At 47.1% G+C, this 15,003-nt stretch overlaps 2 protein-coding genes across 3 annotated transcripts in view; one reads left to right on the top strand and one right to left on the bottom strand.

Moving 5' to 3' along the window:
* Positions 1–2,392: 2,392 nt before the first annotated feature.
* LOC122921881 (cytochrome c oxidase assembly factor 8) lies at positions 2,393–14,120 on the bottom strand. 2 transcript variants are annotated; one of them, XM_044272175.1, is made up of 5 exons: positions 13,865–14,120; positions 8,974–9,171; positions 5,717–5,780; positions 4,799–4,889; positions 2,393–2,539 (listed from the first exon to the last, which is right to left on the bottom strand). In XM_044272175.1, exons 1-5 carry the CDS (start codon positions 13,973–13,975, stop codon positions 2,452–2,454), a joined length of 552 nt encoding a protein of 183 aa, XP_044128110.1. In that variant the 5' UTR covers positions 13,976–14,120; the 3' UTR covers positions 2,393–2,451. The 2 variants fall into 2 exon arrangements, with proteins under 2 accessions (XP_044128110.1, XP_044128111.1); XM_044272176.1 differs by lacking the exon at positions 4,799–4,889.
* Positions 14,100–15,003, top strand: part of BAG5 (BAG cochaperone 5) — a 24,966-nt gene continuing 24,062 nt past the window's right edge. The window contains exon 1 of the mRNA XM_044272174.1: positions 14,100–14,235. The gene's annotated coding sequence lies outside the window, so the exon portion shown is untranslated. The remainder of the gene's footprint in view (positions 14,236–15,003) is intronic.

Genomic DNA, 15,003 nt, shown 5'->3' with positions numbered 1-15,003 from the left:
GTTCAAAGGCATATCCTTAAAGGGGTTGTGTCACTTCAACAAGTGGCACGTATGTATTGTTATTATCCATATTACTTCCTTCCTCCTGGCCGGATTCATTTTTCCATAACATTATACACTGCTTGTTTCCCTGGTTATGACCACCCTGCAATCCATCAGCGGTGACCGTGCTAGCACGCTCTAGGAAAAAGTGCCAGCCTCTCTGGTGGCCAAGACCACGGGAGTGCTCATAGGCTGGTGCTTTTTCCTATAGTGTGCAAGCACGACCACCGCTGCTGGATTGCAGGGTGGTCGTAACCATGGAAACGAGCGGTGTATAATGTGATGGAAAAATGAATCCAGCCAGCAAAGGAAGCAATATGGATAATAACATAACATTAGTTAGTGGCTTGTATTAACTTTCTCTACATGATACCTGCCACTTGCTGAAGTGGCACAACCCCTTAAGGCTTGACTGAAGCTCCATAGGCTGTGCTATGTCAGAGCCTATGGAGCCGGCTGGTGGAGCCAGAGTGTCAGCGTGGAGTGTGTAGGTAGGCACGTGTTGTTCAGTGTCTTCCTAAACCCAGACAATCCCTTCAATCTGTGTAATGAAGAGTCAATACCACACTGCACTGTGGTGTACCTCCAGCACATAGGAGGAGATAACGCAGCATGTGTCTCCAGACCAGACAGTCTGACTCTTCCTCATAGCGGCATGACTCCTGCTTGGTAATTTGCAAACTAGGCAAGCCCTTTTAAGGGCTCATGCACATGACCGTTGGACGTTTCGCAATGTGTAAATTGCAGATCCGCAAAACACAGATACCGGCCGTGTGCATTCCATATTAGGACATTTTTTTTTGCAGAACGCACATAAGGAACGGAATGCGCAGAGTAATTTACGTTTTTTTGCGGCACCTCTCAAGTGAATGGTTTTGCATATGGGCCGCAAAAAAACGTAACGGACACAGAAAAAAAAAATATACATTCCTGTGCATAAGCCTTAAAAAGTAGGGGCATCTTTGCGAACACAAGCAGAGGTCATGTATCATGGCATAGTGTTGATTTAGGAGGCTAAGGCTACTTTCACATTTGCATTCAGAGCGGATCCGTCTGAGACGGATCCGCTCATATAATGCAGACGGTGGATCCGTTCAGAACGGATCCGTCTGCATTATAGTGTAAAAAAAATTCTGAAAGTGTGAAAGTAGCCGCAGACGGATCCGTCCAGACTTTACATTGAAAGTCAATGGGGGACGGATCCGTTTGAAAATTGAGCCATATTGTGTCAAATTCAAACGGATCTGCCCCTATTGACTTACATTGTAAGTCTGGACGGATCCGTTTGCCTCCGCACGGCCAGGCGGACACCCGAACGCTGCAAGCAGCATTCAGTTGTCCGCCTGCTGAGCGGAGCCCAAACGCTGCCAGACTGATGCATTCTGAGCGGATCCGCATCCATTCAGAATGCATTAGGGCTGGACGGATGCGTTCGGGGCCGCTTGTGAGCCTTCAAACGGAACTCACAAGCGGAGCCCCGAACGCTAGTGTGAAAGCAGCCTAAAAAGACAGGTTCCCTTTAAAAGGGGTAATCCAATTTTTTTTAACTGGATAAGTCATCAGTATCTGATCAGCAGGGGTCCCGCAGCCTTCTCTCAGCTTAGGCTACTTTCACACTCGCGTTTGGTGCGGCTCCGTCATGGATCTGCACAAACGCATCTGTTCAGATAATACAACCGTCTGCATCTGTTTAGAACGGATCCGATTGTATTATCTGTAACATTGCCAAGACGGATCCGTCATGAACTCCATTGAAAGTCAATGGAGGACGGATCCGTTTTCTATTGTGCCAGTGAAAACGGATCCGTCCCCATTGACTTGCATTGTGTGTCAGAACGAATCCGTTTGGCTCAGTTTCATCAGACGGACACCAAACACTGCAGGCAGCGTTTTGGCGTTTGTCTCCAAAGCAGAATGGAGGCTGAATGGAGGCAAACTGATGCATTCTGAGCGGATCCTGATCCATTCAGAATGCATTGGGGCAAAACGGATCCGTTTTGGACCGCGTGTGAGAGCCCTGAACGGATCTCACAAACGGAAACCAAAACGCCAGTGTGCATCAAGCCTATGTGTGTTGCTCCCACATAGCAGTGCATGGCCAAGGAGCTACCAATGCAAACTCCTCCTCTTTGTATTTCCATACATTTCTATGGGGTGAACAATCTAGAAGAGAATAGCTATAAAATATGGCGATTTTTAAATTAAAAAGTATAGCATTCTAATAGTGCATGCAAAGGCAGCTAAAGAAAAGGTACCTGGATATGCTGAACACAATGATTTTGGAAGATCTTTGAGATGCAACATAAAATTGCTCTTCAAACAAATAAAAGAATACCAATAAATCCCTGTATTTTTTTTACATTACGATTGTTTTTAATAAAAAACTTTTTTTTTTTTTTTCAGTGTAGTCTATCTCCAGCCAATCTTCTTCAACGCTCTCTGTAATGTGACTTGCCCCATGAGAAATGTGATGGTAAAATTCCTCTTGTACCATTCTCTGAAAGACAAAGGCAATATAATAGAAGATTCACTTAGTGTATATACTGCACACCCGCCTCAATATACAGCATTGATTTGTGTCGTATAAATTATGTAATAGCTTTCCTTCACTGGCAAAAGTCTTCAAGACGGTAATGTCCTCAATAAAATCCCTATAAATACATGGTCAATAGAATCTAAATATACGTAACCTATCGATGTATGGCAAAAAGATAACCTGCTCGATTTGTGATTGCTGCTGGTATTCACATATAAAAAGCAATCATACTAAGGAATCATTAGATGGGATTATGGGTTATAAACGGGTATGCTTACCACCAGGGGCGTAGCTATAGGTGGTACAAAGGTAGCTACCGGGCCCAGGAGCCTGGGGGGACCCAAGATGAACTCTCGCACCAGGGCCCATGAGCCTTTAGCTACGCCCCTGCTTACCACATAGGACGGCCCTTTCAGATGCCAGCACTTTTTTTTTTCTTCCTAAAATACCCCCTCTGTTCCGGCGCCGTGTCCCCCACTGTTTTTGGCGCCTGATATGTTAATTTAGAGTACCGCTCCTGGGAGGAGGAGACTGCCTGGTTTCTCTCCGCTGTAATTGGACCAGCTACAGCCAGGGAGAAGGAGACGCCCATTGAGAAACCCGGCCGTCTCCTCCTCTCTGTACCGCTACTCTAAATTAACATAGCAGGCGCCAACAGCAGCAAGGGGACACAGCGCCGGAATAGAGGGGTATTTTAGGAAGGAAAAAAAAAAAAAAGTGCTGGCATCTGTAGGGGCCATCCTATTTGGTAAGAAATAACAGTTTGTAACCCATAATGCCATGAAAGGTCCTCTTTAAGGTCCAGAGCAGAGGTTTGGGACTCATCTGTGTCATAGACAAATCGAAAAATGAACCAGCGCCGGATTCCAAGATTCTCTGGGTAACTTCATCTTCTATTCTAAAACTTCTTCATACAGACAGACAATGGATAGTTTGGGGAATTTATCCAAAGAATCTTGGAGTCCGGCGCTGCTTCTTTTCTCCATTGGGGTAAGAAACATACGTGTCCCAAACCTCTGCTCTGCAATTATCTGACGTCCGGCATCCTGGAGAGGATCTGCAACCTGCTGCCATCCTGACTCTGTCTTTGGACTATATTCATATATAGTGGTTGTGACTCTTCAATACCATTAAAGTTGAGAGCAATACCTATAACTACACCAGTGCTATTATTATACTGTATTACGCTATGTGGCACTTGGCGCTGTATTTTTATATTTGTTTCCGCACCTCATGAAGGCCCGGGGAGACAATAAAAAGATTGTTTTATATAGAGAAACAATATTAACAGGGGTGTTAACGAAGGCTCATAGCTACAGTGGACTAATACAAAGATAATTATGAGTTCTGGAGTGGTCAGGCACACAGCAGTGTTGGGGTAGGAGTGGTCAGGCACACAGCAGTGTTGGGGTAGGAGTGGTCAGGCACACAGCAGTGTTGGGGTAGGAGTGGTCAGGCACACAGCAGTGTTGGGGTAGGAGTGGTCAGGCACACAGCGGTGTTGGGGTAGGAGTGGTCAGGCACACAGCGGTGTTGGGGTAGGAGTGGTCAGGCACACAGCAGTGTTGGGGTAGGAGTGGTCAGGCACACAGCAGTGTTGGGGTAGGAGTGGTCAGGCACACAGCAGTGTTGGGGTAGGAGTGGTCAGGCACACAGCAGTGTTGGGGTAGGAGTGGTCAGGCACACAGCAGTGTTGGGGTAGGAGTGGTCAGGCACACAGCAGTGTTGGGGTAGGAGTGGTCAGGCACACAGCAGCGTTGGGGTAGGAGTGGTCAGGCACACAGCAGCGTTAGGGTAGGAGTGGTCAGGCACACAGCAGCGTTAGGGTAGGAGTGGTCAGGCACACAGCAGTGTTAGGGTAGGAGTGGTCAGGCACACAGCAGTGTTGGGGTAGGAGTGGTCAGGCACACAGCAGTGTTGGGGTAGGAGTGGTCAGGCACACAGCAGTGTTGGGGTAGGAGTGGTCAGGCACACAGCAGTGTTAGGGTAGGAGTGGTCAGGCACACAGCAGTGTTGGGGTAGGAGTGGTCAGGCACACAGCAGTGTTAGGGTAGGAGTGGTCAGGCACACAGCAGTGTTGGGGTAGGAGTGGTCTGTGCTGAGGAGAGAGGATGCAACCACGGGATGGCATGGCATCCACCTGGCCAGCTGATGGACATCCCATTATATACTGTAACCTGTGTACCGTAAGTCTATGGTGGGGTCAAGGGATACAGGTACCTGTTATACTGAGCATGTTTTGAAAAGTTCTTGCCGAGGAAATTCTTATAAAAATCTGCCATCACATCTGCGTCCAATGTCCTTTTACGTCCTGTGAAGGGCAGAGAGGATTTTTGGCAAGGACTCATTTGTAGCATGCATTAATCATTATGATTAGACAGCAATGTGAGAACAGTTATCACAATATACCGACCTTATGATCGTTATAAACATATTGCTGTCACCTTGAATCATCAGCCGACCAGCGGCTCTGCAGCTATTGCAAAACTACAACTCCCAGCATGCTAGGAGTTATAGACTTGTCTCAGCTGGGGAGCGGCCAATTCGAGATTTACTATGTAATCATATTTGTGATGCTGCATGCGTGTCTACTATTTGAGTCGGCCAGTGGTTCAACATTCGCACTGCCGCTCTATTCAGGCTCTATGGGACCGCTGAGCAATGTATTCCGGATCCCTCCGACAGTGCCACAGAGTTTGTACTGGAGGGGCGGCGTTCAGGCTCAATCATCACACCATTGCAACGGAGGACACAGGAGCCCTGCGCTGATGACTGGTGAGGAGTTACCTTGCATCTATAACCATATAACCCATTAGGGCAGGGATGGGACCCCGCTGGATCCACGTCTCCCCCCAAAGGCAGCCCACATCCAAGGAATTGTCCAGATTGTCAACTTGTCAGGGTACAGTTTACTTGGGCATTGATGATACTAGATCAGGGATGCCCAACCTGCGGCCCTCCAGCTGTTGCAAATCTGCAACTCCCAGCATGCCTGGACAACCTTTATCTATTAGGGCATGTTGGGAGTTGTAGTTTTGCAACAGCTGGAGAGACACAGGTTGAGCATCCCTCTACTAGATGAATCAGAATCACAAAGCAATGGGAGGTAAAGGACAGTACGTGTGCAGGAGGTCTCACCTTCTTCATCTCTCTGCCCCAAACCCAAGGCACGAAGTTTTAAGATGATAAATTCTTCTTTTTCCTAAAAATAAAGAAACACATTCAATAATGTGGATGAGAGGACGGCATTACAGACCCGGATTCGGTATAGAAGGTGAACAAAGCTGCCCATGAGATTGGTGAGTGACGGAAACCGAGATACACAGCAGGGAATTGTGGGAGGATAAGACACAGCGACAAATAAATATAAAATAAAGCAATAGTAAAATAAAAACATTATTTAACGCTATCCTTAGGAAAGGTAATCAACATCTGATCAGTGGGGGAGTCGATAACTCTACACCCCCCCCCCCTTCCCCAATCCGCTCTTTGAAGAGGCTGCGGCACTCCATCTTCAAGTAATTCTGCATCTCAACCTATGGAAGTTACTAAGGCTATTAACCGCTTAAAGGGGGTTTCCAGCTTTGCGCACTTTTTTAAATTTCGAGCAGAGGCTGCTGTACCTGCATACAAAACTATCCATACCTGCTCCTCTTTAGAGATCTTTGGCCAGGTTCGGATGGAGAGGTTGACGTGCGCCGCTGCAGCCAATGACTGGCCTCAGCAGTGATGTGTCGACAAGCAGAACTTCTCCGCCGGATCATGCGCCGCTTCAGTACACATCACTGCTCAAGCCAGTCATTAGCGGTGTAGTGGTGCATGAACCCAACCATCCGTAAGTTTACAGGTTGGGGACTGGACGACCGCAGAAGGGAGCCGGAGTGGAGAGGCAGCGAGCAGGCGAGTATGATTTTTTTAATAGTTACAGCTGCCTGGGCTTGAAGCTGGACAACTCCTTTAAAAGGGTAATCCCATCTAAGACAATGGGGGCATATCACAAGAATAGGCTATGCCCTTATGGACTCATAGGTGCGGGTCCCACCTCTGGGACCCACACCTACGGATTGCTGAAAGCTGTGGATGGCGCACTGTCGAAAATAGCCGAGTGTCAGCCCTATAGAAATTAATGGGAGCGGTGGCCGGTGGGAGAGCGCTTGGTGGTGTCTTCCGGCCACCAACTTACCCGCTCTGTTTTCGGTGTAGGATACAGGGGTGGGACCCGCAACTATCAGACAATGGGGCCATATCCTAGAGAATAGCCATTTAAGGATCAGTCTACTGTATTTTGGAACTTTAGGACCAAGTATTTTTTGTTTGCTCATCCTCACATTCCAAGACCCATAACTTTTTTTCATTTCCCGCCAATACAGCCATATGAGGACTTGATTGTTTCTTTTGCAGGACGAGTTCTATGTTTTAGTGGCAAGGTTTTCGGGTACAAATTATTTATTCATCGTTTTTAATTCATTTGGGGGAGGCAAGGAAAAAAATGTATTTCTGCAGTTGTTTATTTGCATCTTTCTGGGTAACTTTATTCTACAGGTTGTTGCAATTGCAGCGATACCAAATATTAGTATTTTATGGTGAATCTTTTTTTTTTTTATGTAATATAAAAGTAATTTTTTTGGAGGACTTTTTCTAAATCAAAACTTCATTTTATTTTATTTTTTATTCTTGGTCCCACTAAGGACCTAGAGGGAGCAATCCTTTGGATTTTTCTTTGCTTTCAGGACAAGCGATATGAAACTAGTCCGTGTTCTGGATGGAAACACGGATGCTTTTTATATAGACAGCACATACATATTGTCGGTGTGCGGTCCGTTTTTCCCGCAGACCCATCAACTTGAATGACGGAGTCTTGCAGGAAAATCAGACCAAGATAAAATATTCTGCGATTTTCTCTGCACAGATCAGTGACATTCTTAAACCGTATGGCATTTCTTAGATGAAGGCTTCACGCACACGACCGTATGTTGTTTGCAGTCTGCAAATTGCAGATCCGCAAAGTACAGATACCTTTCGCATTGCATATGCATTTTTTTGCAGACCCGTTGACTTCAATGGGTCTGTGGTCGCATTTTGCGGCCAAGTATAGGACATGTTCTATCTTTTTGCGGACTGGACACATGGATCCGTGTGATTTCCGCACCCATATGTCTGCAAAATGAAGAACACAGACCCACTAAAGTCAATTTAGGCTGCAAAAAAAAAAAAAGAAAGGCAGACAGACCACGGATCGCCTCCGTATTTGGTAAATTCGCGATTTGTGGATACAGACGTGTGCCTGAGGCCTTATATGATACACCTCAGGGATCCCCACCAAGTCCTCGAATGAAGGCGCCGCAGTCTCTTCCGCTTTATACACTATGCAGCACTTCTCCCACTCAGACAGTGTAGTGAAAATTGCAATCCAACTACATTTTAGTGAAAAGGACTTCATGATGAAAATAAGGTTAAAGGGTTTGTCCAGTATTTTGATATTGATGTCTGCTCATCGGTGGTCTGACAATCTGTTCTGCAGTAGCTCTGACGCTCTAAAGGTGAATTTAGACTGCTTGATTTTCAGGCAGATTATCAGAAACGACCGTTCCTGCGAACGCTCACTCCCGACAATCTGCCCATCTAAATGCGCTGCCAATCGCCCGATGAACGAGTGAAACTCTCGCTCATCCGGTGATCCTGTCGCTCGGGCAGGCACCACTGATCATAGTTTCTGTGCAGCAGATCGTACTGTCTAAACAGCGATCTGCTGCCCAGAAACAATGGTTTCCTCATACTGTGAAGGAGATCGCTGCATGTAAATGCAACGGTCTCCTTCACTGAACACGCAGCCGACTGTTGGGAAGGAACGCTTCCGTCTCGACAATCTGCTGTAACATGGTGCGGTGTAAACCTGCCTTAAAGGGGTTATCCAAAGTCTAAAACGATCCCCCCCCAATGCCCGGGCCCCTTGTATACAATATGCTTACCTGCTCCCCAGCACCCACATCACTCCGGATCCCCGCACGGCCGCCGCTACATCTCCAGAGCCTCCCTAGCATCTAGCTAATGTATATGAGGGGCCTGGGCATTAAGGGGGGGGGGGTGTCTTTTAGACTTCGGATAACCCCTTTAAGTCAGCACCTAGCCCTGCTAGTGGAAAACAGCGGATCAGCAGGAGTGCAGGGTGTCGAAACCCCTCCAATTAGACACTTATGGACTATCCTCAGGATAGGTTATCACTTGAACTAGTCCTGCAGCCAGTACAGCGTGGATATGGCATATGCTGGTGACACAGCACTACAAACATGGGCAAACTGCATGTCACCATGAATTCCATGTAGAAGCAGCTGCAGCCCAAGATGCCGACCTATGGCAGCCCTTTAATACGAACGTTTCCAGAAGTGAATTTTTACCTTAATGAAAGTCAGATTCTGATTTGCCCAGAACTTTTGATTCCAATCTTGTGTTTCCTGGCGCAATTCCCGGAGTTTTCTTTCCAAAGGAGACTCGTCTGCTGGGACAAAGTATTTTATTGGTCGAATATTGGAATATCTATCGGGGGGACCAATCCAGTCATATTTGGAGTCTACAGGTGGGCAGAAGCTGATAGCCTAAAAAGAAAAGAAAAAATACACATAAACTGTCTGAAGATGCAAAAACTTGCAAAGCACTGTTAAGACTGGAAAACATAGCACTCAGGGCTCCAGATGGCGACCAAAATGGTCGCCAATGCGACTTAGAATTGCAAAATGGCGACAGGACTTTGTAGTCTTTTCGCCATTTGCGCCTCGACCCTCTGCTGTTCTTTGACGTGTATAATCGTCATGGAGCATTGCTACTAGGTGCTCCATGACTAGTATACACATCATGGCATTACAGACAGTGATCTCAGCTTACCGGGCCGGGACCAATGAGGGCGGTCCCAGGCCGGCGATCGCTCAGATTGGCTAGTCTGTACAGACTAGCCAATCACAGGATCCGTGACTGTGGGGATCAGAACCTTATTAAATATGTAGGTAGTTACTGTATATATATATATTTGTTTTATTACTCCCCCACATCTCCTGATGTGTCCCATTTCAGGATGGCTCAGCGGGCGTGCAACCCCCCCACCCCCCATTTTCAGGATGGCCGGAGTGGTTAGCAGAGTGTCAGCATACAGCTGACACTTTGCTTGAAACGGCTGACATCGGTGCTGGCACCGATGTCAGCCGTTTAACCCCTTCCATGCCGCAGTCCATAGGAACCGCTGTATGAAAAGGGTTAACAGGGAGCGAGCTCCCTCCCTTCCCCATCGGGCTGCGGCAGCGTCCCGATGGTTACCACGGCAACCAGGCGGCTTCACAGGCTTCCGGCTTGCCATGGTATAGCTAATGTGAAAAAAAAATATAGGAACGGATCAGTTTGTCTGTATGACAAACGGACAGATGGATCTGTTCTTGCAATGCATTTGTGAGACGGATCCGCATCCGTCTACAAATGCTGTCCGTTTGCATGCAGATTGCCAGATCACTCTGCCGTAAGTGTGAAAGTACCCTAAGCCTGATCAGGCTCCTGCTAAAGGCAGGAGGCTGATCAGGCTGTGTAAAGTCACAATACACTGCAGCACACTATATAGGGTACTGTAGTGTATTATAGAGGCATTAGACATACTGGATTTTCAAGAACCAAGTGGGTCTGGATAAAAAAAAAAACAAAACTCTAATTTCTTAGCCGCACATTAATAATTGATTAAATATAAAAATAAAAAAATACACTACACATGTTTGATATCACTGCGTTCATAACGACCTGATCTATGAAAGGGTCATGTTACTTTCCCCGCACGGTGAACGCCATAAAAATAAATAAAATAAAAACTATGATGGAATTGAAATTTTTCCCACCTCACTTCCCCCCAAAAAAGGTATCAAAAAAGTTATATGTACCCTAAAATGGTACCAATCAAACCGTCACCTCATCCCACAAAAAATGAGCCCCTACATGAGACAATCGCCCAAAATTTTTACAAAATTTGGCCTTCAGAAAATGGAGACACAAAAACGTTTTTGTTTTCAAAAATGCTTTTATTGTGTTAAAGTGAAATAAATTTAAAAAAGTAGACATAATAGGTATTGCCACGTCAGCAACAACCAGCTCTATAAAAATATCACATGACCTAACCCCTCAGGTGAACACCCAAAAAAAAAAAAAAAGGGCCAAAAAAGCAATTTTTTTTCACCTTACATCACAAAAAGTGTAATACCAAGCGATCAAAAAGTCATATGTACCCCAAAATAGTACCAATGAAACCGTCACTTCATCTCACAAAAAATAACACCCTACCTAAGAGAATCGCCCAATGAATAAAAAAAATATGTTTTTCAGAATATGGAGACACAAAAATGTTTATTTATTTATTTTTTTCAAAAATACTTTTATTGTGTAAAACCAAAATAAAAATAGACAGATTAGTAATCGCTGCATCCGTAACGACCTCCCAGCTTATTTTTTTTCTTATTTTTATTGTAACACTACGGTAGCCATGTGGGTGAGAGTAGGTGGGGGTTTTAATGGAGGAACAGTGAGGGGGTGTAATGAAGTACGGTGAGACTCAATATTGATGGGGCTAGAAGAACTAATCAAAAGGAGAGACAAATGGGCAACTACACAAGGTAAGGGTACTTTCACGCTAGTTCACCCTGTCGGATCCGTCCTGCCGCTATTTCGCTGTGCCGCCACTCCGTCCCGATTGACTATAATGGGGACGGGGGCGGGGCTCCAGGGCAGGGCAGCAGTGCACGGCAAAAGGCAGCCGGACTAAAAGTACTGCATGTCCAACTTTTTTATCCGGCGGCCTCTCGCCATGCTGCGCTGGAGCTCGGGCGGCACAGCGAAATAGCGGCAGGACGGATCCGACAGGGTGAACAGCCTGTCAGATCCGTCCTGCCGCTAGTGTGAAAGTAGCCTAAGACATGTCTTTTTATTATTATACTGTAATTATATGCATTTTAAATTTGGCAACTAAAAATTAAATTTGGCTCCTAAATCTTTCAGTTTAGGAGCCAATGGCTCCTCAATATTTTTTTTAGTATTGAGCACTATATTTTGGGTGCCCTCTCCTCTTACTTTTCGATAACTTTTTGATGTTTTACAATGGGTCACATCAGGTCCATCTGTCGCAATAAACAAATTGCACCATATAAAGTGTTTCATAAAAGTCTATAGCAACAGTGTCCCCTGCTGGACAAGGCATGTTATAGCATTCGGGGGGGAAAAAACTGAATTTCATCAATTGTTTCAAACGTGTATTGTGAACGGAATTCTGCTTTAAAGGGGTTTTCCGGTATTTTCATATCGATTGGTCATCGCCCGCTGTGCCCCCCCGTTCTGGTTTCCCATCTGGTATGTTAATTCATACTATGAGGTACAGGGAGAAGGAGACGCCCATTGAGAAAAGCTGCCATCTCCTCTTCCCTGTACCGATGGTATGAATTTACATGCCAAGCGGGAAACCAATACGGGGGGCACAGTGAGCGAACAAAGCATGGCATAGGAAGCATAGTAAGCGCTGTAACATGCCATCAGTATGCCCTACCCTGCCAGCTATTTCTATGATAATTTCCGGAACGGTGAAAGGACCTCTTTAAGGGAACGCTTGGCAAAATCCGTTTGAATGACATGTAAGACTACTTTCACATCTGCGCTTTTGCTGCATCCGTCAAGTTATGAACAGATCCGGTTGTAATAACCAAGATGGATCCGTCTCTAAAACTATTGTAAGTCAATGGGCGCTGGATTTGTTTTCTTTTGTGTCTGAGAAAACGGATCCGGCATCATTGACTTAGGCCTCATGCACACGACCGTTGTTTCATTCCGTGTCCGTTGTTCCGTTTTTCTGCGGACACATTGACTTTCAATGGGTCCGTTGAAAACTCGGCTAATGCACCGTTTGTCATCCGCGTCCGTGATTCCAGTCCGTCCAAAAAAATATAACCCGTCTTATTTTTTTCACGGAAAACAGTTCACGGACCCATTCAAGTCAATGGGTCCGTGAGAAAACGCGGAGGCACACAAGATTGTCGTCCGCGTCCGTTTTTTTCCTATCATTTGGATGGCAAACTTGACTTAGATTTTTTTTCACTTTCCTTCATGTCTGGTCATCCTCCAAAAATAAAGGAAGACACACGGAAACAAAAACGGATCACGGAACCCCATTTTGCGGAACGGAACACAACAACGGTCGTGTGCATGAGGCCTTACATTGTGTTTCATGCTGGATTCGTCTTGCTCCACATCCCGTGATGCGCACAAAAAAACGCCGCTTGCAGCCCTTATGTGTGCGTCATGGGAACGCAACAAAACGGAACGCATTCTGGTGCTCTCCATTCCATTCAGTTACGTTTTCTCCCCATTGACAATGAATGGGGACAAAACTGAAGCTGGCCCTATGACGGATCTCAATACCGGAAAGGAAAACTCAGTCTGTCCGAAATGTTGCTGTGGATTTTACTCAATTTGAAACATCTCTACAATCCGCGCCTCACGTCATAAAATACCGCCCCAGCAGAACCAGACGCCACAGTGCGTCATAAAATACCGCCCCAGCAGAACCAGACACCACAGTGCGTCATAAAATACCGCCCCAGCAGAACCAGACGCCACAGTGCGTCATAAAATACCGCCCCAGCAGAACCAGACACCACAGTGCGTCATAAAATACCGCCCCAGCAGAACCAGACACCACAGTGCGTCATAAAATACCGCCCCAGCAGAACCAGACACCACAGTGCGTCATAAAATACCGCCCCAGCAGAACCAGACACCACAGTGCGTCATAAAATACCGCCCCAGCAGAACCAGACACCACAGTGCGTCATAAAATACCGCCCCAGCAGAACCAGACACCACAGTGCGTCATAAAATACCGCCCCAGCAGAACCAGACACCACAGTGCTTCATAAAATACCGCCCCAGCAGAACCAGTTACCGCGTAACCTTATATTGGTCACCGTTTGCAAAATTTAGGAATGACCACAAGCACAACATTTTTTAAAATAAATGGCTGTGTGCACCGGCAGAGGGAACGTGGATTTTAAGGGCAATTAATACAAATATTTTTTTGGTGCTCTCCTTGCAATACTGCACTAGAGATTTGGTGTGTGGGGTCTGGTTGAGGCCCGCTCTGTGGGCACTGTGGTCCAGCCCTAGCATCACAGCAATGACCCCCTCACATCTCTGTAGACTGCAGTGGTCGCAAAGCATTCTGGGAGCTAAGCGAAACCTTAGAGGACAAGCATGACGCAGGCGCTCTGATGACGTCACCTTGGCGGCGCCCGCTCTAGTGTCTGAGCCTCCGGAGTGCCGAGTGCGGGAGGAGAGCAGCCGTACAGGGTGAGGGCGAAGAAGGGTCAACCGAGCGCAGGACGCCGCCATTACCCCCTTCAAAGATGGCGGCGCCGGTCGTTCCCTGGCGCAGCTTTACGGCAGGACGTCACTTCCGCCATCGCCATGGCAACGTAGGAGTGCTTTTGACGGCATCTTCCAGGGAGACGACTGGGCCATAGTGACCCGTCACTAACCCGGGGCCCACTGTGTGGGGACTCCGAGAGCCCGAAGAGGGGCGTGGCAGAGCCTGCAGCTGGGAAGAGCCGTGCTGACCAGGCCCCCTCCTCCCCCCGCGCCTGGGGCCACAGGTTAGTCACCTGCCATGTTGTCATCTGCCTGTCATTGCCTTGTGGTCAGGACTGAGATGAGGAGGGACCTGATTCTGCCCAATTTCATGGAGTGTCACCAGGATGGAGAGGATTGTGTGCCCGCTGTGGTCAGTCAGGCCGTAGCCACTCTGACATTGTGCCCTGTGGGGTATATCCAGTCGCCACAGTGCAGATATCCATCGCTATCCTATACGCAACGATTATCGTTAAGAAGGGTCCGTTTTTAGATGAATAATTAATAATGATAATTATTAACGTAGTTATACGACCGACAATTGGCGCTCAACCCCTCGTGCCAGGCTCTGCCCTGTACCACGCTTTCCTGGAGAGTTGGCAATGTGCACCATATTTCGCTTCTGCCCCTTGTAGCGCCTGTATTCCTATAGGATTGTACCGCCATGCGCTGCCCACCGTACACAGTGCCCAAAGACATGGCGCATACCACACTGCTCGGAGTACCATACTGTGCCCAGCTACTGACTGTACACACACAGGTGCCCACATGGTCATACAACACCTACACTACATGCCTACTGCAGAATAATGGCCGCCAGGTCCACCAGCTGGAGGGGGACAGGTTCCACACGTGCGCTCTGGATCCACTTGGCCCATAGGTAAGGTCCACATGGCATCTCCATGTACTGGTTGGTTGGCTTGCACATACAGGTGCCAGGGCTTCTAGGACCCAGATATCCGAACCCTCCCCCCCCTTCCCCAATGGGGCCCATTTACTATAGTGTCTGCGCC

Source organism: Bufo gargarizans, chromosome 11 (assembly GCF_014858855.1).
Source record: "Bufo gargarizans isolate SCDJY-AF-19 chromosome 11, ASM1485885v1, whole genome shotgun sequence".
NCBI lineage: Eukaryota > Metazoa > Chordata > Amphibia > Anura > Bufonidae > Bufo > Bufo gargarizans.
Note: the sequence above shows the minus strand (reverse complement) of the source record. Positions and strands in the feature narration are given on the sequence as shown.

Excerpts from the sequence above, each read along its gene's own strand:
- LOC122921881 (XM_044272175.1), bottom strand. The coding sequence starts at position 13,975 with ATGGCGGCGTCCTGCGCTCGGTTGACCCTTCTTCGCCCTCACCCTGTA. Across the intron at positions 9,172-13,864 it reads CTAGAGCGGGCGCCGCCAAG|GCTATCAGCTTCTGCCCACC; the intron begins GTGACGTCATCA and ends TTTTCTTTTTAG. Across the intron at positions 5,781-8,973 it reads AGAATCTGACTTTCATTAAG|GAAAAAGAAGAATTTATCAT; the intron begins GTAAAAATTCAC and ends CTTTATTTTTAG.